General features: G+C 41.3%; 1 protein-coding gene across 5 annotated transcripts in view; it reads right to left on the reverse strand.

The window, feature by feature from the left end:
• Positions 1–13,274: 13,274 nt before the first annotated feature.
• MYLK4 (myosin light chain kinase family member 4) overlaps positions 13,275–26,954 on the reverse strand; it is an 84,172-nt gene continuing 70,492 nt past the window's right edge. For all 5 annotated transcript variants that reach the window (XM_026511140.4, XM_048225732.2, XM_048225733.2 and 2 more), the window contains 4 exons: positions 26,554–26,706; positions 23,352–23,430; positions 19,933–20,002; positions 13,275–17,280 (listed from right to left, as the gene is read on the reverse strand). In XM_026511140.4, the coding sequence (XP_026366925.2) occupies positions 19,958–20,002; positions 23,352–23,430; positions 26,554–26,706 (277 nt within the window). In that variant the 3' untranslated portion in view covers positions 13,275–17,280; positions 19,933–19,957. The remainder of the gene's footprint in view (positions 17,281–19,932; positions 20,003–23,351; positions 23,431–26,553; positions 26,707–26,954) is intronic.

Here is a 26,954-nt window from a genome sequence, read left to right on the forward strand (position 1 = left end):
TGGCATCTGTTTTAGTTTGAGTTATTTTGAAAGTAGAGCCTAAGACACAAGTTTGAATGCAGGTAGTTTATAGAGAAAGTAACCGGAGAAAGCAGAGTGAAGAATGGAGAGAGGAAGACCAAAAGGGAAGAAAAGTCCACAAGGTTGTGTTGTTGGACTGGCTAACACAGCGGGCAACTGGGCTCAGCTCCCCCGAAGATTCTGAGAAACTGTGAAGAAAGTGCCTCAACCTCCTCTCTCCAGAGGACAGGAAGTTGGGGGTTTCTCATTGACTTCCAAGTCCCATAGGTTGAGGGTCCCCAAGGGGGTTTTGCTCCAGGGCTGTGCCCAGAAAAAGCAGCTTTCTGTAGTTTAGGAGGAGTCCTGCAGCTGAAAAAGAGCGAGCCCACTGGAGCACACATTTCCACGGACTTGGAACTACCCACTGTGCTGCACTGAACGTCGGTGAGTTGAGGGGTGTGGTGCCACACAGTAAAAGAGTGGGGCAGACAGTTCACTCTGTGAGATGTGTGGGGTGCCACTTCAGTGCTGCTGAGAGGCGAGAAGGTGAATTTGGAGAGGTTCCCAAGCTGTCATGGGCCTTCTGATTCTGTGACCCAATAAATGGTGTGGGTCTTTCTGACTAGAAGAACCGGAGATGGGAGATTGTTAGCACATGGCCCTCATCCTAAGACTCAGACTAAGCCATCACACAAACAAACATGTGAGCAAGGTTTAACAGTTGCACTTTAATGGCATCTAATTCCTCCAAGGCGAGCCGAGGACTCACTTCCTGCCTGGTGCCTTGCACTTGCAATAGAGCCTCCAGATGTAAATGGAAGACAAGATGCACTGGGGATAATCTGATACCATAGCCTTATTCCTGGGGTAGGTGGACAGAATATGCACATGTGTAATAAGAGCTCCAGGGGAGACCAGATACTTGCCAAATGGCCTGGGGGATTATCTGTGCTTTTTGAACTTTTCTTTGGAGACAAGGGATGATCAGCAGGTTTCCGCCATTTTTGAAAAATCAGCTGAATGTGCCCGGCCTGCTCTATGGATGTCACTTCACCCTGAAGCTTTGAGGAAATGTCTCTAATTCTCCTGAAAGCTCACATCCTGGAACAAAACTCTTGTTCTCCCAAAAGAGGAGATCCAATCCCCAAGCAGCTCACAGATGGGAAATCAGAAGGCAAGAGGAGGGATTTCAGATAAGCTCTTAATAACGAAACCTTTTACTAGCTGTGGTGTTTCCCTGTATCGCAAATTTCCAGGACCTGGCTAAACACTTTGGGTAACTGAGAGGCCAGCCTATCCCCAGAGTGTATTTGACACTCAATAAAAAACCTGCACTAATTTAAACAATTCCAGAATGGCTGACAAATATGAACAAAGCTTTAGACTAATGAGTAAAAATGTAATGGCGCATTTTCATTTTGAATGGCCGGATTGACTCTATAATAAAGATGGTAGATAAGAACATCTAATAAGTCAAGCTCATAGACATGTTTACAATGAATAATTATCTGGTAAATACTGACCTAGAAGAAGAAGAAGGCTGGGATATCAGATTATCCAAAATGTGCTTCTTTGTCTTCCACTTTGATTTATGTCCTTTCATGGCAGGTGGGAAGCTCTAAGTGTGTGTGTGTGTGTGTGTGTGTGTGAATTCATAGAAAATAGGAAATAATACCAGTGAGCATAGGCATAAAGAGGGTTTCTTTATGATACCATAAGTGCCACATATGTGCTGACTGCCTTTATGTCCACGGCTACCATTGCGGAAATCATGTGTCAAAGGAGCATCTCCTCAGTAACCCCTCAGGTGGAGATGCATTTTTCACAAGGGAGAGAATTTCAAACTTTTTCAAACAGCCTCTTTTACATGTTTCTCCCCTAACCCAATGACTTAGTGCCGTCCTCACCAGACTAATACCCAGGTAGTCAGGACATGCCTGTGAACAGGCATTAGAGGCAATGTGATAGACTGATTCATTGTGGCTTTTGGTTTAGAAAGACTTTAGGGTAAACCCCAACTTGGCCACTGAATGACCTTCGACAAGTTACCTAGCTGTAGAAGACTCCATTTCCTTAATGGAAAATTGGTATTATAGAAGGACACAGCATGTCACACAGACTATTATGGAGATTGAATTAGATAATGAGGGAAAATCTCTTAGCATAGTGCCAGGCACAAAATATCCACTCAATTGATGATGGTAACTATGAACATGGTATGCCAGATAAGTTTTCATGCACATAAACACCAATGCTTGAATACCTCCTTGATTTGTCTCTGTCTTGGAGCCAGTCTGCTTTTTTGGGCAGCACATTGGAACCTCATTTTAAAATGTACAGGAGAGCATATAATTTAGTAACACTAATATTCCATGGGTTATAACCAAGGGAATACAGCCATAAGGGAATTAGTGCAGTTTTGCCTACAAGAATATCCCATAGAATGAATCCCATATACAGTGTTATTAGGAGACTAATGATTATTTTATTTTATGACACAAGATGAGAAGCTTCCAGTTTGTATCACAAACTTCTTTGGGTTTACAACTAAAACAATATTTAGGGAAATTATTAGCGCTAAGTGCCTCTATTGGAAAAGAGGGAATATTTCAAATCAATGATTTAAGCTTCCTTCTCAAGAAATTCATGGGAGCAGGAAACAAATTGAACCCAAAATAAAGAAAAGGAAAATAATGAAGATAATAAAAGAATTTGATGAAACAGAAAACAGAAAATTAATAGAGAAAACAAATGAAACAAAAGCTGGTTCTTTGAGAAGATCAATAAAATTGATAAGCTTGATCAAGTCAGATTGATCAGGCAAAAAGAGACAAGACACAAATCAGAAATGAGAGAGGTGGAATCATCATAGATTATTAAGATATTAGAAGGACCATAAGAAATACTATGAACAACTGCCTACCAATAAACTTAGGTGAAATAGACAAATTATTTGAAAGGCATTAACTTCCAACATTAACTCAAGAAGAAATAAAAACTCTGAATAGTCCTATATCTGTTACAGAAATTGAATTGAATTTGAAATTAAAAACCTTCTCACGAAAAAAACTCCAAAAAATATGACTTCATTGGTGAATTCTACAAATATTTAAGGCATATTCTGCACAAACTCTTTCAGACAATTGAAATGAGGAAATACTACCCAGTTTATTCTATGAGGCCAGAATTTCTTTGAAACCAAGACATTACAACAAAACTAAAGAATAATAGCTCTCATAAACACAGAGGCAAAAACTCTAAATAAAATTTTAGCAAATTAATTCCAAGAAAATATGTGAAGATAATACATTATGACCAAGTTGGGTTTATTCCAGAAATGCAGGGTTGGTTTAAAATTTGAAAATGAATCAGTGTAATTCGCCTATTAATAATCTAAAAAGGAAAAACCATATGATCATATAAATACACAAAAAGAAAGTATTTGACAAAACCCAATATTCATCCCTGATGAAAACTCTCATAAAACTAGTAATAGAAGGAAACTTTCTTAACCTGATAAAGGGTATCTTATGAAGAACTTACAGTTAACATTATACTTAATGTTGAAAAGTTGAATGCTTTTTTTCCCCCTAAAACCAGGAAAAATATAAGATTGTCTGCTCTCACCCCTTCTATTCAATATTGTACTAGAGTTTCTAGCTACTACAATAAGATATGAAAAAAATAAATAAAAGAAATCCTGATTGGAAAGGAAGAAATAAAATTATCTTTATTTGCAGACAACATGATTGTTTATGCAGAAAATTCAGTGGAAAACACAAAAATCTATGAGACTTATTGAGTTCAGTAAGATTGCAGGATATAAGATTAATATGCAAAATCAATTTTAGTTTTACAGTAGCAATAAACAATCAGAAAATAAATCTTTAAAAATGCCCTTAACCTCAAGAAACATGAAATACTTAGTGATAAAATCTGACAGAAAGACCTGAACACTGAATACTAGAAAACACTGATGAGAGAAATTAAATATCTAATTAAATGCATAAATATTACTGTTTATGTGTTAGAATCCTCAGTGTTTTTAAGATGTCAGTTCTCTCCAAGTTAATTTATACATTCAGTGGAATTTTAATTAAACTCCAAGCAGACTTTTCTTGTAGAAATTAACAAACTGATTCAAAAATTCTTATGGAAATGTAAAGAATCTAGAATAGCCAAAACAATTTGAGAAAGAAAAAAGAGGACAAGTAATAACTAATTTCTGAACTTATGATAAAACTCCAGTAATCAAAATAATGTGGTCTTGACCTCAAGATAGACAAATAGATCAATGAGACAGAACAAAGTGCCCAAACTACACATATATGTTCAACTGACTTAAAAGCATAAAGTCAGTGCAATGCAAAAAGGATTTTTTTCCAGTAAATAGTGCTGGAATAATTGGATATCCACAGGCAAACAAACAAATAAATTTTCATCTGTGCTTGCACCATATCCAAAAATTAAGCCAAAAGTCATTATGAACCTAATGAAAAGTTTAAAATAATAAAACTTCCAGAAGAAAATTAAAAAAAAGAAAATCTTTGTGACTTTGGGTTAGACAAAGATATCTTAGATATGACACCAGAAGCATGATCTATAAAAGAACAAATTGATGAATTGAACTACAAAATAAAAACTGCCTATTGAAAGATACTGTCAAGAGAATAGAAAGGCAAGTCATAGACTAGGATAAAATATTTGCAAAGTGTGTATCTGATAAAGGATCTGCATTCAAAATATATCAAGAACTCACAAAACTCTATAATAAGACACACAAACTACGTAATAAAAAGGGGCAAAAAAATCTGATCAGATACTTCACTAAAAGATACACAGATGTAACTTAAATACACAAAAAGATACTCAAATTAAATGGCCAGTAGGAAATTCAAATTAAAGTCACAGTGAAATATTACTACACATCAATTAGAATGGCTAAAACTAAAAGGGTTAGCCATACCAAGCATTAGCAAAGATATAGAGGAACTGGCGAGAATGTCAAATGGCACAACTAATGTGAAAAACAGAGTGGCAGTTTCTTAGGAAGTTAAATATTCATCTACCATATGATTCAGCCATTCTATTTCCCGGTATTTACATACACACACACACACACACACACACACACTCCAGAAAGAAAGAAAGAAGAAAGAAAGAAAGAAAGAAAGAAAGAAAGAAAGAAAGAAAGAAAGAAAGAAAGAAAAATCCATTCAAAGACTTGTGCAGGACGTGAATGTTCATAGCAGCTTTATTTTTAACAGGCAAACTTTGGATATAACCTAAATGATCATCAGGAGATGAATGTATAAAATGGATCGGCACTCAGCAATAAAGATAAAGGAACTACTCATATAACATGGGTGAATCTCAAACTACTTCTGTCACATGAAAAGATTCAGACAAAATAATATATGCTATGTTTATACGGAATTCTAAAAAACGCAAACATTAGATCTGTTAGATTATGTTTCTCTTGGAATGTGGGACTGAGATATAAGGGTCAAGAAAGAAGTCTTACAAGGAAGCGTGAGGAAATTTTGAGAAGTGATGGCTATGTTAGTTATCTAGACTGTAGTGAGAGTTCCGCAGGTATATGTATATGTCAAAACTTACCAATTTTAGGCTTTAAGTTTATGCAATTTATTGTATGTCAATTATATATCAATGAAGCTACTAAAATGTTGAGTATATTAGCTATTTTCTATACAAGAAGAGCAACATGCAAAGAGAAGCATTGAGAACTTGTGAACCAACCACACCTAACAAACGTGTACAGAACACCTGTTCCTGAACTGGGCCCCTGGGCTCTCTAAACAATGGAAATTGACAAGACGCCAAACAGGAGTTCCAGGCGACGCTTTATTGAGCTTATGCTCAAGCACAAGGGAGACAGCACAGACGGAAAGTCCTTCAGGTTGGCCCCCAAGGAGAGGTGGGGGAGAGCTCTAAAGAGGCCCAGGTGGGAAAAGGGTGACGTTTAAGCATGTAGAGGTGGAGATTTCTTGGCTCCTGTGCACTTAAAGGTCCTGCTTCTTCATGTATCACATGTCTAATTGGCATGTTAATCTCCACCCCGGGTGTGATTTTTAGTATTATATCGAGGGGACACATCGGTGAAAGGTCAGTGCTGGGGTCCACCTTGGCACAGACAGGGGTTTGGTCCTGTCTTCTCCAGTCTTCCTAGCCGAGTCCCTCCTTTCAGGAAGTCCCTCCTGCTTCTGCATTCCTGCAAGATACACTACTTACGAGGCACAGAGCTTTAGCTTTTCTTTTTATGGAGACAGCCAAGGAGTGTGGATTTTGCAGTTAGAATTGAGGGGACCTGAGTCCAGTCTCTGCTTCACACCCAACCATAGCAGAATATACTTTATTCTCAAGTGCACAAAGAACATTCTCCAGGATAGACCATAGATTAGGTCATAAAACAAGGCCTCAACAAATTGTTAAGAAGTTAAATTATACAAAGTATGTTCTCCGATCACAATGGTATTAAGTTAGAAATCAGTAACAGAAGGAAAATCACAGATATGTGGAAATTAAGAAACACACTCCTAAATTACCAATAAGTCAAGAAGGAATCGCAAATAAAATTAGAAAATACTTTAAGATGAGTGAAATTAAAACACAAACTATCAAAACTCAGGGGATGCGAGGAAAGCAGTGCTTGTACTGTTATACGTAGATAACAGTATGTAACTGTTCACATTTCTATTAGAGATGGATGTGATCACCATCATGGAAGTAGCTTGAGAGTTACACCTATTCAACTGTACCAACATATCTCAAAACCGTTTTAGAACTTCCAAGGAATAATTTTTAGGGTATCCGTTATAGTTTTTTTTTGAAACTTCAGTGATAGCAATTCTTTAAAGGTTTCATGTAATTTTTGAAAACAGAAGTCAGTTGGAGCCACCTAAGTGCATAAAGTGAGTGGTGAGGCTCAACGATCCCACTGTTGGCCTGAAGAAGTGATACTGATCTGATGGAGGCATCTTCCAAACAGGACAGTGGGCAATTCCTGAAGAGGAATTCCAAACACGCACGAAGTAAAAATAAATAAATAAATAAAATAAAAAAATAAAAAAAAATTGGAATAAATGTATAGCCAAAGAAGATGACTATTAGAGTACAACAGTCATTTAAATGTATATTTTAGGCACATTTCTAAAGTAAGTATCCTCAGTGCCTCCTTTGCTTTACGTATCCGACCATTTCCGGGTGGTTATCATACTATCTGCCCATTTTGCTTGTCTCCAAGAGAAACTGGAAATGGTGAGTAGGCAAATACCGGCCTAGGATTTTGGTCTTCTAAGTTAAGTTTATATTGACTAAATGAGTTTCCATTTGATCTTAATTTGATTTTTCCATTTTTTTGACAACTCAACATCTGCTCATAAGTCTGGGATATGTGTACATGTGTGTATATGTCTGTATAAAACACAATAGACTCTTTTTAAAGTCAGAAAGCCCATGTGCTGCGTATACCCATCTAAGCGTACTTTTTTTTATTTCCCTAACTGTCTCTGTAGGATACCAATACCACATAATAACCACCAATAAGTAATAAAAATGGCTATTAAGTTATATGCGATATAAACTACCATACAAAGGCTAAACAGTAAATACCGTTTACAGCTTACTACAAGAAAATGGAAACCTCATTCTGCTGATACGAACAAGATCTCCTCTTATCCTATATGTTAAAGGCTATTATTTTGAAAATTACAAGTCCCGGTAGATTGCCACACCAGAAACAATTATTATCTGATTTGTTCTCTTTATGCTATTAGTAATGTATTGTAAAGTACCTTTACTGGTTGTTAGCCAAATCTGTAAGATAGCACCAGCTGGAACAAAAGGACTGCTGAAAGGGACATGAGGAAAGTGAAAGCTATTGCAGAAAAACTGAGCAGAACCATGGGATCTGATTAGAGGCTACTTGGAAGGTAGGCTTGGCAGAGGACCGAAACCATGTTTCACTTTGGAAAGCTGTGAGGTGCTGCACACAGCAAAAGCTGCCAAGTTAATTTTTCATGATAAGATATGGGACAAATAGGAAGCTTTTTGGTAAAAGGATTTTTTTAAAAACTATTTTAAAGTATTTTTAAAAGCAGACCATACACTGTCTTTTGAAACCTTGGGAAAACTTCATAATTTTTGAAATGTAAAGTTCAATTTTATTAAACATGTGGGTAAGTTTGAAATTATTCAGAATATTAAAATTAATTTGAAAATAATTAAAATTCAGAAAAACCTCAGGTGTGCGTCCAAGTTCTGGGCAACATTAACATGGTATAAAAATTGCTCAGGAAATTTACAGTGAACAGGTGTGTGAAGTAATTGAGGGGAAAAAAAGTTCAGACATTAATTAGCAAGAATTATGAATATCCTTGTTGAATTGTTTTCTCTCGAGTTGGCATATTTTTAAGCATATTATGGAGGAAATATTTTTTTTAATTATGAATACACATGGAAAATAAACACTTATTCATAATTTTCTATCCTTTTGCAATTAGTCACTTGATGACACATGGAAGGAAAACAAAAAGGTTAGTCTAAACCAAAAGAAAAATATTATAATTATTTTTAAGAGCTTACAATAAGTCTTGCTAATATCATTGAAATGTTCTCCCAAATCCAGCAAAATAAGGATTCATGCACTCAAAGTGCATCTCTGTTGAAACTTGGAGAGAAAAGAATAACTATGCCAAAAATAAGACCCAAGTCCTTCACTCAAGGAGCTTACGGGAGAAGGGAAGCTGGACCAGAAAAGCAGAAGGTTGGAAAATAATGTGACAATCCCCACAAGAAACATAGAGGATGTGATAAGAATGTTGCCCTACACCTGGGTGGCACAGCGGTTAAGCGTCTGCCTTCGGCTCAGGGCGTGATCCCGGCGTTATGGGATCGAGCCCCACATCAGGCTCCTCCGCTATGAGCCTGCTTCTTCCTCTCCCACTCCCCCTGCTTGTGTTCCCTCTCTCGCTGGCTGTCTCTATCTCTGTCAAAATAATAAATAAATAATATCTTTGGGAAAAAAAAAAAAAGAATGTTGCCCTAGAGGGGGAAGCATGGTGGGATTGCGGTGTTTATCAGGTAGTCAACACTACCGGCAAACATTTCAGACTGAGAGAAGGGGCCGTATGAAGCTGCAGAATTATAAGCAAGCCTATCGTGTGGGCGCCGTCAGACACTATCGGGCAGGACCAGAACAAACACCGGAGAGGTGGGAGAGGCTTTGGAAACAGGCCGTGGGAAGAAGCTGGGAAGGCTTTGGGGGGACTGTTCATTTGAAAGCTTGAAGAGCCTGGCAGAGTGTTTCATGAAATCCTAATGACCTTTGAGGAGGTTGTGAGGGACAGCTTGAGAAGGAGAGGGAAGAAAATGTTATCTGAAACTGGAGGAAAATGATCTTTGTTATACGTGTCAGACATTTAGCAACACTGTCACTTGATAGGGAGGAAAGTAGAAAACTAACCAAATGAGCTGCGTGATCTAGCTAAGGAGATTTCCAGATACTGTTGAAAGTACTTCTTGGTTTCTTCTTGCTGCTTGTAATAAAATGTGAGAAAAGAGAGGTAAACTAAAGGAAGGACTTCTACACAAAGAGGGAGTTAAAAATACCAGCCTCTCCAGATAACAAGTAATAGTACAGCTAAGAAATGGCTGGGGAGCCTGCATGGCTCAATTGGTAAAGCATGGGACTCATGATCTTGGGGTTGTGAGTTCAAGGCCCACCTTGGGTGTGAGCATTACTTAAGAAAATAAATTTTTTTTTTAATTTTGTTTATTTGACAGAGAGAGAGACAGCCAGCGGGAGAGGGAACACAAGCAGGGGGAGTGGGAGAGGAAGAAGCAGGCTCCCAGCAGAGGAGCCCAATGTGGGACTCGATCCCAGAACACCTGGATCACGCCCTGAGCCGAAGGCAGATGCTTAATGACTGAGCCACCCAGGCGCCTCTTTTTTTAAAAAAAAAATTTTAAATAAAATCTTAACAAAATAAAGAAAAGAAATGGCTACCAGATAAAGATCAAATCCAGGGCACTCTGAAGAAAACATGGTCCAATCATGAAGCCAAGCGTTTCAAAATCTTTGTTAAGACCTCTGAAATATTCAAGACAGTATATCAGGCAATCATTCAGTCAAATAATAGGGCTTCTGAGAACTTGAGGGTATTGTCCGTCAGTAGGCTCAGCAGAAGTCCAAGGTAGAGAAGAGTGTATCTCAGATCTGTGGGGGTGGTCTTTTTAGGAGAGTCAATCCCAATAAAATTCACAGGCAACCTATAAAGTTTTTAAAAGATTCATGTCACCAGGTGCACCACCAGCTTGGATTAAAATGGGCAAAGAGCACAAAGAGGAAAGGGGCCTTTGAATTCTCAAACTTCTCTGGGCAGGAGCTAGGTCGAGGCCAACATAGTAGTTGGCTCATGGGGGAGACTACTGCCTTCACTTCTCTCTACCTCTTGGAAGCTTCTAGCAGCTCCCAAGAAGATCCCAGTATTGTGGGGGCTTTGGTGTGTCCCAGCACCAAGAGTGAGGCTGACAGGGCGGTGAGCATTGTCACACTTTCACGACACTGTGCACATATGTTAGTGTGATGGGGACTCCAGAAACTACATCTTCGAGCGCTGGTCTTGAGGGAAGCAAGGAGAAACACTTGGCAGGGGCAGCTGTTTCAGGGTGGGCTGGAGCAGCAGCCCTCAGGTGGCGTCCGGCCAGGAGAAGCTTCTCTCCCTGATGTGCTGGCTCCGAAACTCGTGCGAGAAGACTTTGGAAGTCTCTAAAAATAACCGGGTGAGCTTGGAGGGGACTCAGAGGCCCTAAGCTCTGCAGGTGAGGCCATGAGCCAGCTAAATACAAATTAGTCCCTTTTATGACACCCTATCTATACGCACAGCAATGTCTGGGGAACATAAATTACAAGCACTTGGAGAAGCCCTGTATGAAGAGCAGTCGAAATAAGTTTCTGAAGGAGAAGCATCGGGAACCGCTTCTCTTCCTGATGGGTGTGGATCATACGTGGGCTTGGTGTCCCCTTTCAGAGCAAGGAGTGGTCAGAGGAAGTCATGAAGTGGGTTGCAGTGCCCTCCCTTTGGAGGGATAGTGAATGAGATTGCCCCACTCTACTTTAGGACAGAGCAAGGAGAAGGGAAGAAAGATGATTGGTTCTTATCTCTGAGTCCCAAGCCCTGAAACTCCACCGTTGAAGATTTATTTCTGTAAAAGGGTGGAGTTGTCCATTGGGACCTATATTGTGCCAATATTGGAGGGTAAAGGAAAACCGTTTCTCATAACATTTCTGACACTGAATGTGCGGGTTTTTCCCTTGTATCAAACAATTCTGGCATGAGCTACTTGGAGTTCGCACAGACCTCACAGGTTACGAGCTCAGTCCCACAAGACTGCCCCTACTTCAGACACCAATCACAAGTGGTGGGTCCCCAGGTTACCCACACTTTGGTCCGACATGACTGCACATCGAGGCTTCCCATGACTCCTTCGTAAGCTCAATAATTTGCTACCATGGCTCACAGAATCCAGGGGAAAACTTTATTCACTATTACTACTTTATTATAAAAAGCATAATAAAGGATACAAATGAACAGCCAGATAACAAGGTACACAGGGCAAAGTCTAGAAGGGTCCTAAGCACAGGAACTTCTGTCCCTGTGGAGTTTGGGGTAAGCCACTCTCCTGGCACATGGATGTGTTCTTGTTCACCAGCCCAGAAATTCTCCAAACCTCTTTGTGTGGGGTTTTTATAGAGGTCCATTACATAGGCATGACAGATAAAATTACTGGCCATGGGTGATTAACTCAATCTCCAGCTCCTTTTCCCTCCCCGGAGGTGTAGGGGTGAGGTTGAAAGTTCCAACCCTCTTTTTTTTTTTTTAAGATTTTATTTATGTATTTGACACACAGAGAGAGACAGTGAGATAAGGAACACAAGCAAGGAGAGTGGGAGAGGGAGAAACAGACTCCCCACTGAGCAGGGAGCCTGACTCGGGGCTCAGTCTCAGGACCCTGGGATCAGGACCTGAGCTGAAGGCAGACGCTTAAGGACCAAGCCACCCAGGCGCCCCAGAAAGTTCCAACCTTCTAATCACATGGTTGGTTCCTCAGACAACCAGCCCCATCCTCCAAGAGTCACCTCAGTCACATAAACTCAAGTGTGGTTGGAAGGGGCTGATCACGAGTAACAAAAGATACTCCTCTCACTCAGGAAATTCCAACGGTTTAGGAGCTCTGCACTAGGACCAGGGAGGAGACCAAATATATTGTATTTAAAATATCACAATATCACAGATGATCCATGAGGTTTCCTCACTTTGGGGAAGAGGTCAGAATGCCTCACCTAGAGGTCCAACTGGGCAACAACTGGAGTCCCAAAGAGAGGAATAGGATACCCTTGTGTGAGACAATAGGAAATTCGGTGGGGCTGTCTCAAGCCAGGCGGGTGGGTGGGAGAAGTTGGTGACACTGAGTCGGGGTCAGTCACTGCAGGACTAACATGTGACTGTTGAGAGGGAAGCACATATCATCCTCGGGCACACATGCATGCTTGGAGCTGAGGGTTCCCAGCAGAATTTCCAGCCAACGCTGACCCCAGAAAGCAATGTGGCAGCTGATGGCTGGGGGCTATTATATACTGAAATATTTAGTAGCAGATTTTCTGAAGCAGACACCTTACAGACACCTGTCTGAGAAATAATCACTAAGATACAGTAAAGGGATTGAATTGCTAATTGCCTTAATAATTTATTAAACACTGTTCTGGCATTAGACACTTTACATATATCTCAGTCCATATTTTCCATTAACAGGAAGAAAAAATCCTAAATCTGTGTGGGGACATTGCAACCACCATTGTTTTCAAGTGGACCAGCCAGTATGTGAATGCCTCTGGAGCCCCAAATAAGTAGTGTGGCATCATTCTTTTAAGGCATTGGGTTCTGGGGCGCCTGGGTGGCTCAGTCTGTTAAGTGTCTGCCTTTGGCTCAGATCATGATCTCAGGGTCCTGGGGTCAGGTTCCCTGATCGGTGGAGAGTCTGCTTCTCCCTCTGCCCCTCTTCCTGCTCATGCACTCCCTTTCTCTCTCTCAAATAAATAAAATCTTAAAAAAAAAAAAACACCTTATTCTTAAGGTATTGGGTTCTAAATGTCACAGGATTTTTAGCATGTCAGAACTTATCAAAAAGGACAGAGTTTTTATTGCATTTTGCAAGTCCACGTCTTTGAATAATCTAATTCGTTAACCAAAGGATAAATAAGATCCATGTTTATTCTTCAATATAATACATATATATGACTGTTATACATCTTTATAAGGCAAAGAAATACAGCTGAATGAAACTATGTTCAGAAATAAAAAATAGACATGACATATGCAATCACCACATTAAGAATCCATTTTTATTTCTTCTCTACACTACTAAACCTCATAGAAAGGACTCACTGACATCTCTCGGCTGGGACAACTACAAAATACATACAATTCAAGATAGGAACATTCAGGTATTTGATGTTTTCTGCTCTTTTGAATAAGTAGTGGTTGAGTTATAAGCCTTCATGGAAGGTGAAACTACCCACATCGAGATCACTTATGGAAAGCACGCCTGACGAAAATGGAGCTCGGAGACATCTGTGGAACTTCTAGTGGGAGAAACTGTTGACTTCATGCTAAGCAAGGAAGTCACCTGCATCCAAGACTCGAACATCTAATTGTCTAATAGCCCAGCTTCAAGTTTCCTTTAGGACAGCAAGCAATTTGCCTTTTGGAAATACCATTTTTATCCTAAAAAGGCTTTAGGGGAACACTGTGATGAATAAGAAGATGGACTATGATTCTAACTGAAAAAAAAGAGAAAGAAGTAAAAAAAAAATCAAAAAAGATAAAGCAAAAGCAAGGCAGGGAGCATCACGGCTTTTGAGAAGTGAGCTACAGCAAGGGCACAGCCTACGCGCATGCTGAAATCGCCCAGAAACAGACACCTGCGTCGCCATCTTGCCGCCCTTGCACAGACGGACTTTCCAAGTGGGGTTCCCTCAGCTGGCCTGTCATCCAAACTGAACTAGCACATGTGGGCATCCTGACAGCATTTGTCTCATGCCTAGAGTAAGAGTAGTGGGAGCAGAAGGAAGAAAAAAGGAATGAAATAAAGAATAAGACCCTCATTTCCCTAATATCAAATACATATTTTGATTTTAAAACAAGAAAAAATTAGCTATGCTAATTTCCATAAAAATGGTGAAAATGTCATAATTCACGCATCTTTCAAAACACATTCACATCAGAGTATGCCACAATAATAGCAGCATGCCTATTTACATCTTCGAGGAAAGAAAGCAAAACAATCTCAAGTCAGACGAAAACAAACATGAGTATTACCCCATTTCAACCTAGAAGTCTTCCCGCAAGGTTGTTCTGGTGAGAATCCGTATCAGATATTTTATGTCACCAACTGGGGCATGAGCTCTTTTCTCCCTGAATTTTAAATAGCAACAGCTTCTGGGGAAGTGTTGGTATCTTACAAATGACAAATGGGGGCGTGCTTTTTCTGGAATCCTGTGTGAGGTGTGTTTCTCTCCAGGCAGTGGGAAGTGCCCCGTCAGGGCTGAATTTCCGCCTTTTTCCAAAGAAATGGCTACTGCCGAATGCAAGTGACTGAAGCCATAACGTCCATTAGGAGGGCGGAGGAGCAATACAGGCTATCAAATCCTAATGACTTCTTGGAAAAATGGATCACAATAGCCCCAGTCTCGCCAGACTCAGCTTCTCTGGTCCATGCTTGCATCTGGTTTGATTTGTCCACCGTGCAAAGCCCCCTTTCCCATCACAGTGGCAATCTACCAAGTTACCAGTTCTTCTGAAGCCGCCACACGGGCGTGGAGGGAGGGAACAGGCTGAGCAGGAGCCCGAAATGCTCCCATTTCTCTGTAACTCTAGACTGTAATAATCAGCTCTGCAATGCAAACTATCCTCAGCTCTCGTATAAAAGGCACCCTGCCTGGCAAGGGGATGCCTCCCCATCCAAATGTGGAAATTTAATTCCAAATGCAAAGGGGATCCGTCTTTAAAGTAGAGTCTCCTTTCTAAACCTCTTTTTTTAAAAAAATCACACCCACTGACTGCAGGGTCATTAGTGGATTAATTTGACAAAGAAATCATTCCTTCCTTTGGACTCAGCTGCCTCTCCCATGTGTGCTGGGGTCTGATGAAAGTTCTCTGCCAACGTGCGTCTGAATGGGGGCTGGGTGCAAAAGTCCTCCTGCTCTATCTGGTAGAGATTCCACACCGCAGGACAGAAAACGCCCTTCCAGGAGGGGTTTCAAATCAGACCCTTGTGTCTTGTTTAGCATCTGAGAGAATGCCAGCTCTCTGCGGTCTGAGTATTAATGCATGCACTGGCTTGTATTTTTCCAGACTCGATGAATACCATCAGCTAAAGATAGCACAGTAATAGAACACTTCAGTCACAGGGCTTTGTTGTGTTGGGTTTTTTTTTTGTTTGTTTTTTTTTTTTAAGGAAACTAAATTAAACATTTTAAGCATAGTCACATAACAGGAACAGGAGAAAACCAACCTTGGATAAATGCATAGGCCAAAGGAACAAAGAAATGCATCATAATGTAAGAGCAAAGCTGGAAAGGAGTCAGTTTTATAGCTAGCATGACCACTAAATTGGCATGTGGTCTTAACTAAATTACACATTTTCTTCTGTCTTTACTTCCCCTTTACCTTGCACATGAGAATAAGAACATTGCACATATGGTTACTCACGGGCATGCTAGAAAGATCCACTAGGTGGGTACGAGCAATGATGGAGAAAAGCCAATGCCAATTAAAACTACCCTCACTAATATGGCCATTGCTATGGTGACTATGGTGACTGTTGGAGCCCAGAACCATTTACAGCTAAAAATAAAGACGTTCTTATAGCCGATCTCAACACAGGAGTGATTTGGAAATGGGAAATACAAGGGCAGCTTAAGAAACTGAATGGTGAGCGGGCTGCTGGATGTGTAATAGGAGTTTCCTACGGCTCTGCACGGGCTCTTCTTCACAAAGAAATGACACACACGTTTCACTCTTGAGAGGCCCTGTGCCTTTCTGTGCTGTGTATGGTAGGGCTCGCTTCCATTATTAAAGATCTACAGTGAAATGGCACATGAGCTCAGGAACAAGAAGAAGCTTCCAACTGGAAATCATTCTCATATCCAAAGAGTGAGCAGGAGTGTTCCCCTCACCTTTGATTTCTGAATGTTCTTTCTTCACAACCAATGAGCCATGTGAGACTCGCATAGGTGAGATCACTGGTCTTCAGAAATGTTGGAATTTACCCAGAAACCTGAGCGCTATTTCCAAAGTTGTTTCAACATTGGAAGCAAAGTGCCTCCTTCCTCGGGAGGCACACGACCCCTCGGTTCTCAACAGCGGCGGCGTGAGGAAAGCTCTCGTGACTGTCACCGTTATTCCAAAGGGTGTAATTCTAAAGACGAGCCGGAAGCAGACACCTCTTGTTCTACTTGTGAAAACGAGTGCATTTCATGCGCGTGAATGCTCAGCCAGAAGAGAGCGGGGAGTGCCTGTGACATGCGCGTCACTCATCTGAGAGTAGACTCGCTGCTCAGAAGAACCTGATGAACTGGGAGAAAAGTTCAGAATAAATGGAAGACACAATGTCTGATGCCTCTCGCCCCGGGATTTGATGACAAGTTCCAGAAAGCAAATTATTTATCAATCGGATTCACCTGATTTCAGACCAAATCAAAACAACGAAGTCTGAGAAACCAAGTGTTCAAGGGTGCAAAAGACAGATTTTTCTTCTGGCGATAATGATCGCCCCTTTGAAAGGCATGGTTTAAAGACTGGAAGCAGTTTTCTCCCTCTAAATGTATCCGCGGGGTTTAAATGTCTCAAACAAATCTCCAGCCTGATTGCTCTAGCAAGCTGAGCGAGAGCAGAAGTCACGGACCCCTTACCCCGGCGACCAAAATCACAAAACAAACATTGAAAACTGAAGATGCCAGGGAAACATCTTCCCAACTGTGTACTACCATGGGGTGTGGAGATGTGAGGAAAGGGGCACGGGGCTTGTCTGCGCCCCCAGGACCACAGCACTAGGCAACCCCCTTAACTGGGCGCTCCGAGTTCAAGTGCAGCGGCTCCCCCACCCCCCACGGCCACCCGTCATCATCGGGGTCAAGGCATCAGAACTGCTGATTTTTCCAAAAATCTTCCCAAAGCAGCAGCAACCGCAGCAGTTTTCCTGCAAAGCAAACAAAATATGACTCTTGTTAATTCAGCAGGGCTTTTAAAATTGTAATTAGTTGGTTGTTCCCCTTAGGAAAACCACACATGATTTTTTATAATGCATGTGTGCATGTGAGAGAAAAAAAGAAAGAAAGAAACCCCTTGCAGGATTCCACTGCTTACCAGAGTTGGGTTGGTTGGGTTTTTTTTTTTTTTTTCGGTTTATGCAAGATATTTTTGTACTATTTGCAAAATCGAAGCACAAGGCCGCTTTGTTTCATGTGAAGCACAGCCAGCTCCACACTGGCCATCCTGTCAGCTTGACCCCGCATCAGAGGGACATCGCGGAGCGGGCGTGGGAATGTTTTCATTTGCTTAATGACCACGTGGGACACGGGCCCGCACGCCATTTGTGGCCCTACCTCACTCCTGTGCATCGGAGGACATATCCTCAATTTATATTTCACAGGTTGGCAGTAGGTGGAATGGAAGCACAGAGCGAAATGCCACTGGGTTGATTTTTAGAGTGTTTCCTCGACGCATCAGAAAACCTCTAACAAATTGCAGGAGATTTATATGCGTCAATTGACAGTGTGGATCCTGCCTTATTCATAGGGCCTGGAAGTCATTCTTTTTCCACAGGAATAATCTTCAACCACCAGATTTTAAAAATCAATATTATCACAAAGTTGGTTTTACTCCCAACAGAGCTTGCCAAAACCCCCATCTTGTCCTGGCAGGAAATACTATAAAAAATGATTCGAAAAAAAAAATTCTTCTCAAATGAGGCTCCTTTCAGAGTTAATATCTTAAGCTTACATTTTAACTTGGGAGAAAAAAAAAAGAAGGAAAAAAGTAAACTAGGAAGCGCCCACATCCCATGGACCTGAAACAGCTTTCCCGGCCTGCAGTGCAACCAAGGTGAATTTCTGTGGCTAACTGCAGCCGGAGGGACCCGGGAGAGGAAGGCAGCCAGCCCGAGTGACTGTGCAGAGGCGGGCCAGGCCACACTCAGAGTAAGGCTGCACCAAGCAATTCCACCCAAAACGGTATCTAACAGCACCAGTGTGACCGGCTCAAATGTCTTTGTCCTCTGTATAACTGTCACTGCTTGGGCTGCCACCGTCCTCCATCACATTGGGTTCAAAGCACCAATGTGACATGGAAGGACTCTACCACCTCCCACTGTCATTCCTTCCTCATTCTTTCCCTGCCAGACCCTGGCCACAGGCCTGCCTTGCAATGGGACCTCCTGTCATCCAATGAATTCATTCCTACCAGGCCTCCAAAGTGACTCCAGTGCTCATGGTGGGAATGCAGTTTGTGGCGAACCCTTGAGGTTTGTGGTCACTGTGGATGAAACTGGCAGGGAGAGCCGCCTGTGGACTCTGGTGCCCACCACTCACAGGGAAGGCCGGGCTGCACCTCAGAGAGCCCAACGACCCACGCCTGGGAGCACGGAGAGTCCTTTCCTTCTCTGCATTGTCACAAGACATAAAGCTATCTTCTACTTTCCCCAAAACTTTACTTTGACCCGTGAGAATGGTCTTTGTAAATAGGAAGCCCAGGGCTTTCTGTTGATGTTTCATAGATTTCTAGATAAATGATAGACTTCTAAGTAAGTGACCCATGCACCGAAGGCTGAATGCTTTCCTAACTCTGGTCTGTGACTTTTGTTATGATTTATTGATTTATTTCTGCCTGATCTTATTCTATGAAAGGGTCAAGGCAGCTTACAAGAATACAGAGTCAAACAGACAAACAAAAACTTGAGGACCAGAATAAACACCAATCAGAATAAAAGAGTAAGACCAGTGGGCAGCAAGAATACAGACTCATAAGTCTTACACATTTGTTATAATTGAGTTGCAACAATGGCCATGGACTTACCGCCCCAAATTAGAGAACCGACTTGCTGGAGGGTAAATGGACCCCCCAACAACGACATAAATGTTGGGATTTCTGAAAGTCCTCTGTAACAAGTGCACGGCCTTAGCCTTCTTTAGAGCATAAATTAAGCTAGCTTTATTGATATAATCAAAGGGATTCATGTGAAAAACTGTATCTTAAGAATTCTGACAGAATTCTAAGCAGGGTAGAGCCTTTCTATGAAGTGGTGGTTCTTCAAGGTCCAAGAGTAGGCAGCTCAGGGAAGAAAAATGAGCATGGGCTTTACATTCAGAGACTCCTCAGAAGTCACATTCTACCACATACTAGCAACACAGCTTTGGGGGAGCGATTGAGTCTAGAGTCTCTGAGATTGGTTTCCCCAGCAATATAAAAAAATACAAATACTTCCTCTGACCCCACACAACTGTGAGGACTAGCAGACACTGTCCTGTTCAGTTATTGGCACCCCCTGAACTAACATCATGCACCTTCTATGTGGCAGGCCCTGGTCTCCTGGCTTTACTTGGATTAGCTCATTGGAGCCACTCAATGAACATAGGAAGTAAGACTATCTCCAATGCACAAATCAGGAAACAGGTTTTTCTGCTAGAAAATGGCAGATTCAGGCTGCACACATGGCAGTCTAAAATCAGCCCCTCCCCTTCAGCAGAAACATCGCAGCGCTTCCCACATAGCTCAACACACATTTGACTTATTTCTTGCTCTCCTCTCCGAAGGCTTGCAAAAACACCTCTTTAGTAAAAGACCCAAGACCAACCTTTCAAATGGTTGCCTTCCATGGACTATTTGGTCACAAGTTTCTTCGCATTAGAGCAACAATTCTTCTTCTAGGGAAACCAGAAGACAATTGGAGAACGATTAGAACTTTTTTTTTTTTTTTATCGTTTCATTCCTAACTTCTGATATGAGAACACCTGAAGAGTCAATAACTCGCTACGGAATAGAAGATGTTCTTAGAGAGATGTTCTAGAAGCCTACATTGTTCATGACCCTCTGACAGATACACTGACCCACCTTCAGTGTCCAGCTCGAGCATGTCCCCACTTTCCCTTGTCATCACTACTTTTCCTCTCAGGGTCAGAAATAGAGAGCTTGGCATCTGACGACACTTCATTTTTACATGTGTGTTTTGTCAAAACTCACTTCCACAAACATTCATGTTGACAAAGCATGAGAGTCAAGACAGACCAGGTGAGGACAAAGATGTTGCTTCTTCCAAAAGTTTTCAAGAGTTACTTAAGTGCCACAAGAGGTTCAAGAAGATGGAGAGAGCACCTCCAGTTTGGGGATTAAGAAGGGCCGTCTTACAGGAGGTGGGGTTTAAAGTAGGTCTCAGGCACTTGCTCTAGCAAGTGAGCTGATCTGGAAGCAGTAGCAGAGACAGGACCAGACACCAGAGACCACGGCGAGTCAGAGCAGGCCTGGACTGCTAGGTATGCTTGTTTGGTGTGCACGACAGGGAACACTTGAAGAATATTTGATGAGGGAGTAAGATGATCAGAGTTGTCATTAATGAAGTAATGATTTGGTGAATTAGAGAACAGATGGACAAATGTGGAATATCAGGTTCTAAGTTATTTTATGAGTTTGGTAAATTGGAAAAAGGGCATGATCTAAGGTCATAAAGCTGGAAATGGGAAGGAAAGGTAGAGGTTTATTAGTTCTGGCAGGAAAGAAACAATGTCATAGTTGTTCAGTTTTCCTTCCTCCAGGCCCAACGCATTTATTAAGTCTGCAGTGGGTGCTTGATGAGTTCTAACAGATTTGTAATTTGGGAATGCTTTGTTCCACTCCAGCTGAGAGCTGTTTCTGATGGAAGATGGGTTATATATGATGGTTAGAAATGGAAGGACATAATACAGGAGGCAGAGAGCTACAGGGCTTTAATTCCTGGGGAAAAAAGTCCTTCTTAAATTTACTGACTGATTATAGGCAGGCTTAGAGGTTAAGAAATGGTAAGTGCTTTTAAGCATGAAACAATTAAAAGAGATAAATAAAAGTTCAGGAAAGACTTTTAAAATAGAAGTTAGATTCAAGTAGTAAATAGTTTTGGATGAGACTTAAATTCTCAACATAAAGTTAAATTCTGATTTTATAGTATGTATCAGAACCGGGATTATTCCAAAAATGAATCTTCTGGAAAAATCTAGTCTTAATATTTCCTTAAAAAATAAAGTACATTAAGCTTGAATACTGGCTTTCAGTAACACCAAAAATGTATAGTACAGAAGGAGTTCTGGAAACATCATCAGGCCCTCTTTGCCCAGAAGCCCATTATCCAGCAGGATAGCAGAGTGGTGAAGCTCTGCCCAGACTCCACAGCCTGCCTGTCTACACTGGGATGATAGCTCCATCATTTTTCGCCTGGTGGGATCCTGTACAAGTACTTAACCCCTGTTTCCTCATGTATATGAGGAGAATACAGTACCTGTTTCAGAGAATTGGTTTGTGGATTAAATGAATTAATTTTTGTAGTTAGAACAGTGCCTGGCACGGTGCCATATAATTGTAACTTTAATGATAACTAACTAGATTTCTACAATGGAATTTTTTTTTTCAAATCCCCATCATTCTTGAAATATCTATTCACCTAGGTACTAACAGTTGGATAAAATAACAAAAAGGTGATTTTTGTTGTTGTTAGGTGGTTTTAAAAATATTTTAAGCACTTTTTAAACTGTATAATGTCATTATTTATCTGCTGTGGTCTCCATATTGTCCTACCACGTCAAAGTGTATTTGGACACCAATAAGCTTGGATAAAAATACATTGGTGGAAAATTGGCCCAAAATAGGTTGGTAACCCTAATAAGCAGTTTATGTAGTCTGGGTGAGGTACCAACTAGGTAAAAAGTCTATTTTTACTTGACATCAGTACCAATTATCAAGGAAAGGTATATTCAGACACAAATAAAACTTAGTACTGATGCTGAATTTAGAAGTAAAGTTAATTTCAATAAAAACTGGATGTGGAAAAAATGAGTACCTGAAGTATAGTCATTCCAAGGTTTGTTGGTCAGTGAAAAAGCTCCATTCCAAAACCCTGGGGAGTAGGGAGGATGGGGAGCAGAGATGGAGGGAATGAAAGTGTATCAAACGCATACAACTCCAGGGCATGACAGCCGCCATCTTAACTGATGCTCGTGTCAGACCTTCCCTAACGAGGACTGAAGGCAGAGATCGCTTATTGCCTCTCTATATACCTTGGCCGGTTAAACAACCTAAATGTTTAGTTGAGTTACTTAAATGTTACATTTTTGGTTCTGTGTTATTTGTATAATCCATAGGGATGTGGGTGGAGAAAGTCTGGAGGAAGCTGTTAATAGTAATTCAGATGAGGGGTGTCATGCACCAGGATAACCAAGGGGATGGAGAAGGTTAGACAGATTCGAGAAGTCATTAGGGAAAATAATGTACAGAACTTGGAGATAAATTAAATATGAGATGGGAGGATGGAGGAGAGGAAGGAAACAGCCAGACCCCGGGGGTCTGGTTGAGGCCACTCAGTGGGGGCCGTTCTGGAAGGATGGTAGGAGGATGAGGGGAGGTGGGGAAGATGAGTGCAGTTTAGGACTGAGAAGATCCAAATGGAAATGTCAAGTACACAGGGGGATATATGGATCTGAAGCTTAGGAAAGGAATCTGTGCCAAAAGGACAGACGGCTGCCGAACGTAAATGGCAATTAAGGCTATTAATAAGAGTAGATTAGGGATTTTATTGTACGAAGTTAACACGGAGTGTGGGCTCAATTATTGTCAACAAGTACTCAGGAAAAAAGAAAAAAAAGAGAGAGAGGCAAACCAGGGAACAGGCTCTTAACGATAGAGAACAAACTGAGGGTTGATGGAGGAAGGTGGGCAGGGGGATGGGCTAGATGAGGGATGGGGATTAAGGAGGGCACTTGTGATGAGCACCGGGTATCGCAGTAAGTGATGAAACACTAAATTCTGCACCTGAAATTAATATTACACTGTATGTTAACTAACCTGAATTTAAATAGAAACTTGGGGAAAAAAAGATCTAAAAAACCCACAAGTACTTAGGTCATCTTCATTCAGTCTTTGGTAAGAGTCTCCTTCATATATATTTATATTCCTAAGATGCTTTTAGCCGCTGATCATCGAAAGACTGAGGTTGGCTAGAAAAGGAGAGGAAAAGCAACAAGTCTCAGTTACCTGTGCGGTGAGTCTGGAGTGGAGCTTGTGGTCTGACAGCCACGGGTGCTTGAGAGCTTCACTTGCACTTATTCTCCAACTAAAGGGAAATTCGGAATGGCTGTTAGCAGAGACACGCCAAGGAGGCCTGAATCTGTCATTCACCTCAGCTCTGGCCATTGCCTTTGGGAGACCAGATGGCCAAACGTCAAATTCACAGGCAATTCCATCTTCTCTGGAACTATCATTGATGATCGTAGGTTATCATCAAATCCAATCAGGGTAACAACAGCAGTAAGACAATTAAGGCAAATAATTCAAAATTCTTGTTCATAATTGAACATCTACTTTCCAATACAAGTAACCATTTTTTATGCAGTGTTTGGGCTTCACGTATTGAACTTCTATCAGTCAGTGGAGAAATAAATGCATACGTACGATTGCAAGAGCAAAATGCTACAATGATTCTTGATAATTGCAAACATGATTTATATATTAAAATTTTTGAATATATGTATTACTAATTTTTGAATTAAGAAATTTGGGGGGCACTTGGGTAGCACAGTAGGTTAAGCATCCAACTCTTGGTTTCAGGTCAGGTCGTGATCTCAGGGTCGTGAGATGGAGCCCCACGTCGGGCTCCGCCACATTCAATGCAGAATCGACTTGGGATTCTGTTTCCCTCTCCCTCTGCCCCTCCCCCTTGTTCTCTCTCTCTCTCTCTCTGTCAAATTAAATAAAGAAACCTTTAAAAACATAAATTTTGAAGACTTAAATAGATGAGAGTTCGTATAAGTACTGAGAGAACATTAGATAACTTTACAAAGAAACCATATTACTTTGAGCCAGCAAATATTTATACAATTTTTTAAAAATAGCATGGGAAAGAATCATAGAGATTATATTATATTCTAATTTCAAGTTTTGTAAACTTGCCTTGTGTGCTAACGTTTATCACAATAAACCAAATAACCTTTCAAAATAAAAACTATGAGTGAGTGCAACGATCTGGAGTCTACTTCTGAAACCGTACCAAGAGCGTTGTTTCCGATGGTCACGGGGCTCCAGCTTGTACATTGCTTCAGGAAAACTGCTTCATCAGCTACCAAACATTTAAGTATAAGATTGGAAGAGACGATAACTCTTTATTTTAATCCGTGAAGGCAAGTTTAATAACTTGGTGACAACATCACCATTAATAGGACCTTAAACAGGCAGGTATAACGTTTTAAAACTATTGACCTCCATCAACCTCAGACAGAAGTGCTATTTTATTGAATACCATAAATTTTCAGTGCTGGACCCTCAGAAGCGCTCCAAAAGCTGACAGTGCCAAAAATTATTATTTCTTCACTGTAATGCAAACATCTCAAAGCTGACCATTAAAAAGTTAACAATAACATAATACTAAAATTAATTTTTTAATAGAATTTTGAGTTTATTTCTGTACCCAGAAATTTATTCCATGATAGTGGTATCAGGTGTTGGCCTTAGTTTCACCCACCTATTGATTTGAATACTCAGCCAGTTGTCATTCTGCCCAAATGCGTAATTGTCCCTCCTAAGGTATTAGTGAAGCCTTCAGACCAAAGGAGAGGGCAGGGCGTGGCGCTGCAGGCCACCAGGGGTGGCTATGACTCTGCCCTGTGACTGCTTGACTGCTGTCAGCCTCTGTTTCCTCATTTAATCCAAAGCATTAGATCAGATAACACATAAAAGTGTATCTGTCGAATAGATTCTCAGTAAATGTACATCTCATCCACCAAAGATGTGAGAGAGTTGACATTTTCCATCGGTCCACTGCCTGGTGCTCAGTGACATACAAATAATAATCATCGTAATAGTAGCATCAGTTGTGCCTTTCCATTAAAGATAAAACCCATGTCTGTGCAGTGCCCCCGCCTTGCACTGATACCCCTGCCTGGCTAAGTCCTCCTTACCCTCTAGGACGCGGTCCTGACTGACCCTTTTCAATAGACTCTTAACTACATTGTATTCTATCTTTTAAAAAACGCCTATCTCTTCTCCTGGACCATGGGTCACCTGAAGGCAGGGACTGGACTTTACGCAGGTGTTCTCAATGCCCCAGGCGCATTCCCGGCAGACTGTTGATGAAGCAACTCCCTGGTGTCAGGTACTGCTCCGGACCCATGTCGCTTCGTTAGTCCCCTTCCTCAAAATACACCCTCCCACCTGTTCACGGTCATGTTTACTAATGACCTAAAAGCCATAAAGATAATAAAACAATGAAGCAAGTATTGTTGGTCTTGAAAATCTTAAATACCCTTTATCATTCTACATTTTAGATATAAAACCATTTGAAACAGTGTTTTTGACTAAATCACCATGTCCTTCCCCCACCTCTAAGTCTAAAATGCAAGCCCGTCTGTTTCAAGGTCACTCTTCTCCATGGGCTGAATTCCTTTTTAAAATTTTATTTATTTGAGAGAGAGAGAGAGAGAGAGAGCACAAGTAGGGGAGAGGGCAGAGGGAGAAGCAGACTCCCTGCTGAGCATGGAGCCCGCCAGGGCTCGATCCCAGGACCCTGAGATCATCCCCGAAGGCAGACGCTTAACCCACTGAGCCACCCAGGCACCTCCATCTGCTGAATTTTGAATTAACGTGGTTTTAACATGACAGAAAATAGAAGGCCGTGTAATATGTAAGATTTAAATGCGCAGCCTTAGGGGAAGGTGGACGTGTTTGGTGCTCAGTTCTGCCACTGACTAGCCATATGAACTTGGGCAAACTATTTAGAGTCTCACCCATAAAACAGTAATGATAATTCCCATCTCTTGGAGAGGGGACAGGCCTATAAAGCACTTGGCATAGTCTGGCCCACAGCAGGCTCTGAAATGAAATGATAGTTAAGTGTTCAGCTACACAGAGCCGGATATGTGCTTTGTAGATGTGAAAAGGGTTATGGAAATAACTTATCCCAAACCCTTCATTTTGAGGCCCAGCAAGAGCCCCTAATTGCTAGAGACTTATTGCAAAAGACAGAAGCAGGGAAGTTTTTGTAGCCCCTTTCAAGCCTGGTGACCAAACCAGTCCCCGATCTCAGTAAGCAAGGTCAAGAGCATCAAACTCCTTCCATTTACAACTTTGCACGGGCATCGGAGACGTCACAAAGAGAATTCGGGAATTACTTCCGTGAATTGTGGTAGCCTATGCTTCTCTATTATCCCTCCTTCTTCCAGAGCCCAGAACCAACTTGGGTTACCTCTTCTCCTTAATCAGAAGCTTGGAGATAAACTCTCTGGCCTCCTCCGAGATGTCCTGAAACTCTTCATCCTCTAAGTCCCACCTGCAGGCCAGGATGTTGTTCAGGGTCTCAGCGTCATTGTCACCCAGGAAGGGAGACAAACCACTCAGTCTGTAAGACACAGGATTCAGAGTGAGTCTTGTTTAAATGGCTTCAAACTCTTTACAGAGAGGTTGCTTTTTCTCAGTTCTGTCATTTAAAACTGAGAGAAGGCAAATAACCTGATAATTAAACATAATTTTATCATGTATCTTTGCAATCAGGAAAACGCTTCGCTCCCCCACCCCGGTCCCTAATGAAACACCTGCAGCCATGGAGTCAGCGGCCACCCTGAAATATGAAATCTCTAAGGAGAACAC

The sequence above is a fragment of the Ursus arctos genome, unplaced genomic scaffold (assembly GCF_023065955.2).
Source record: "Ursus arctos isolate Adak ecotype North America unplaced genomic scaffold, UrsArc2.0 scaffold_31, whole genome shotgun sequence".
NCBI classification, from domain to species: Eukaryota; Metazoa; Chordata; class Mammalia; order Carnivora; family Ursidae; genus Ursus; species Ursus arctos.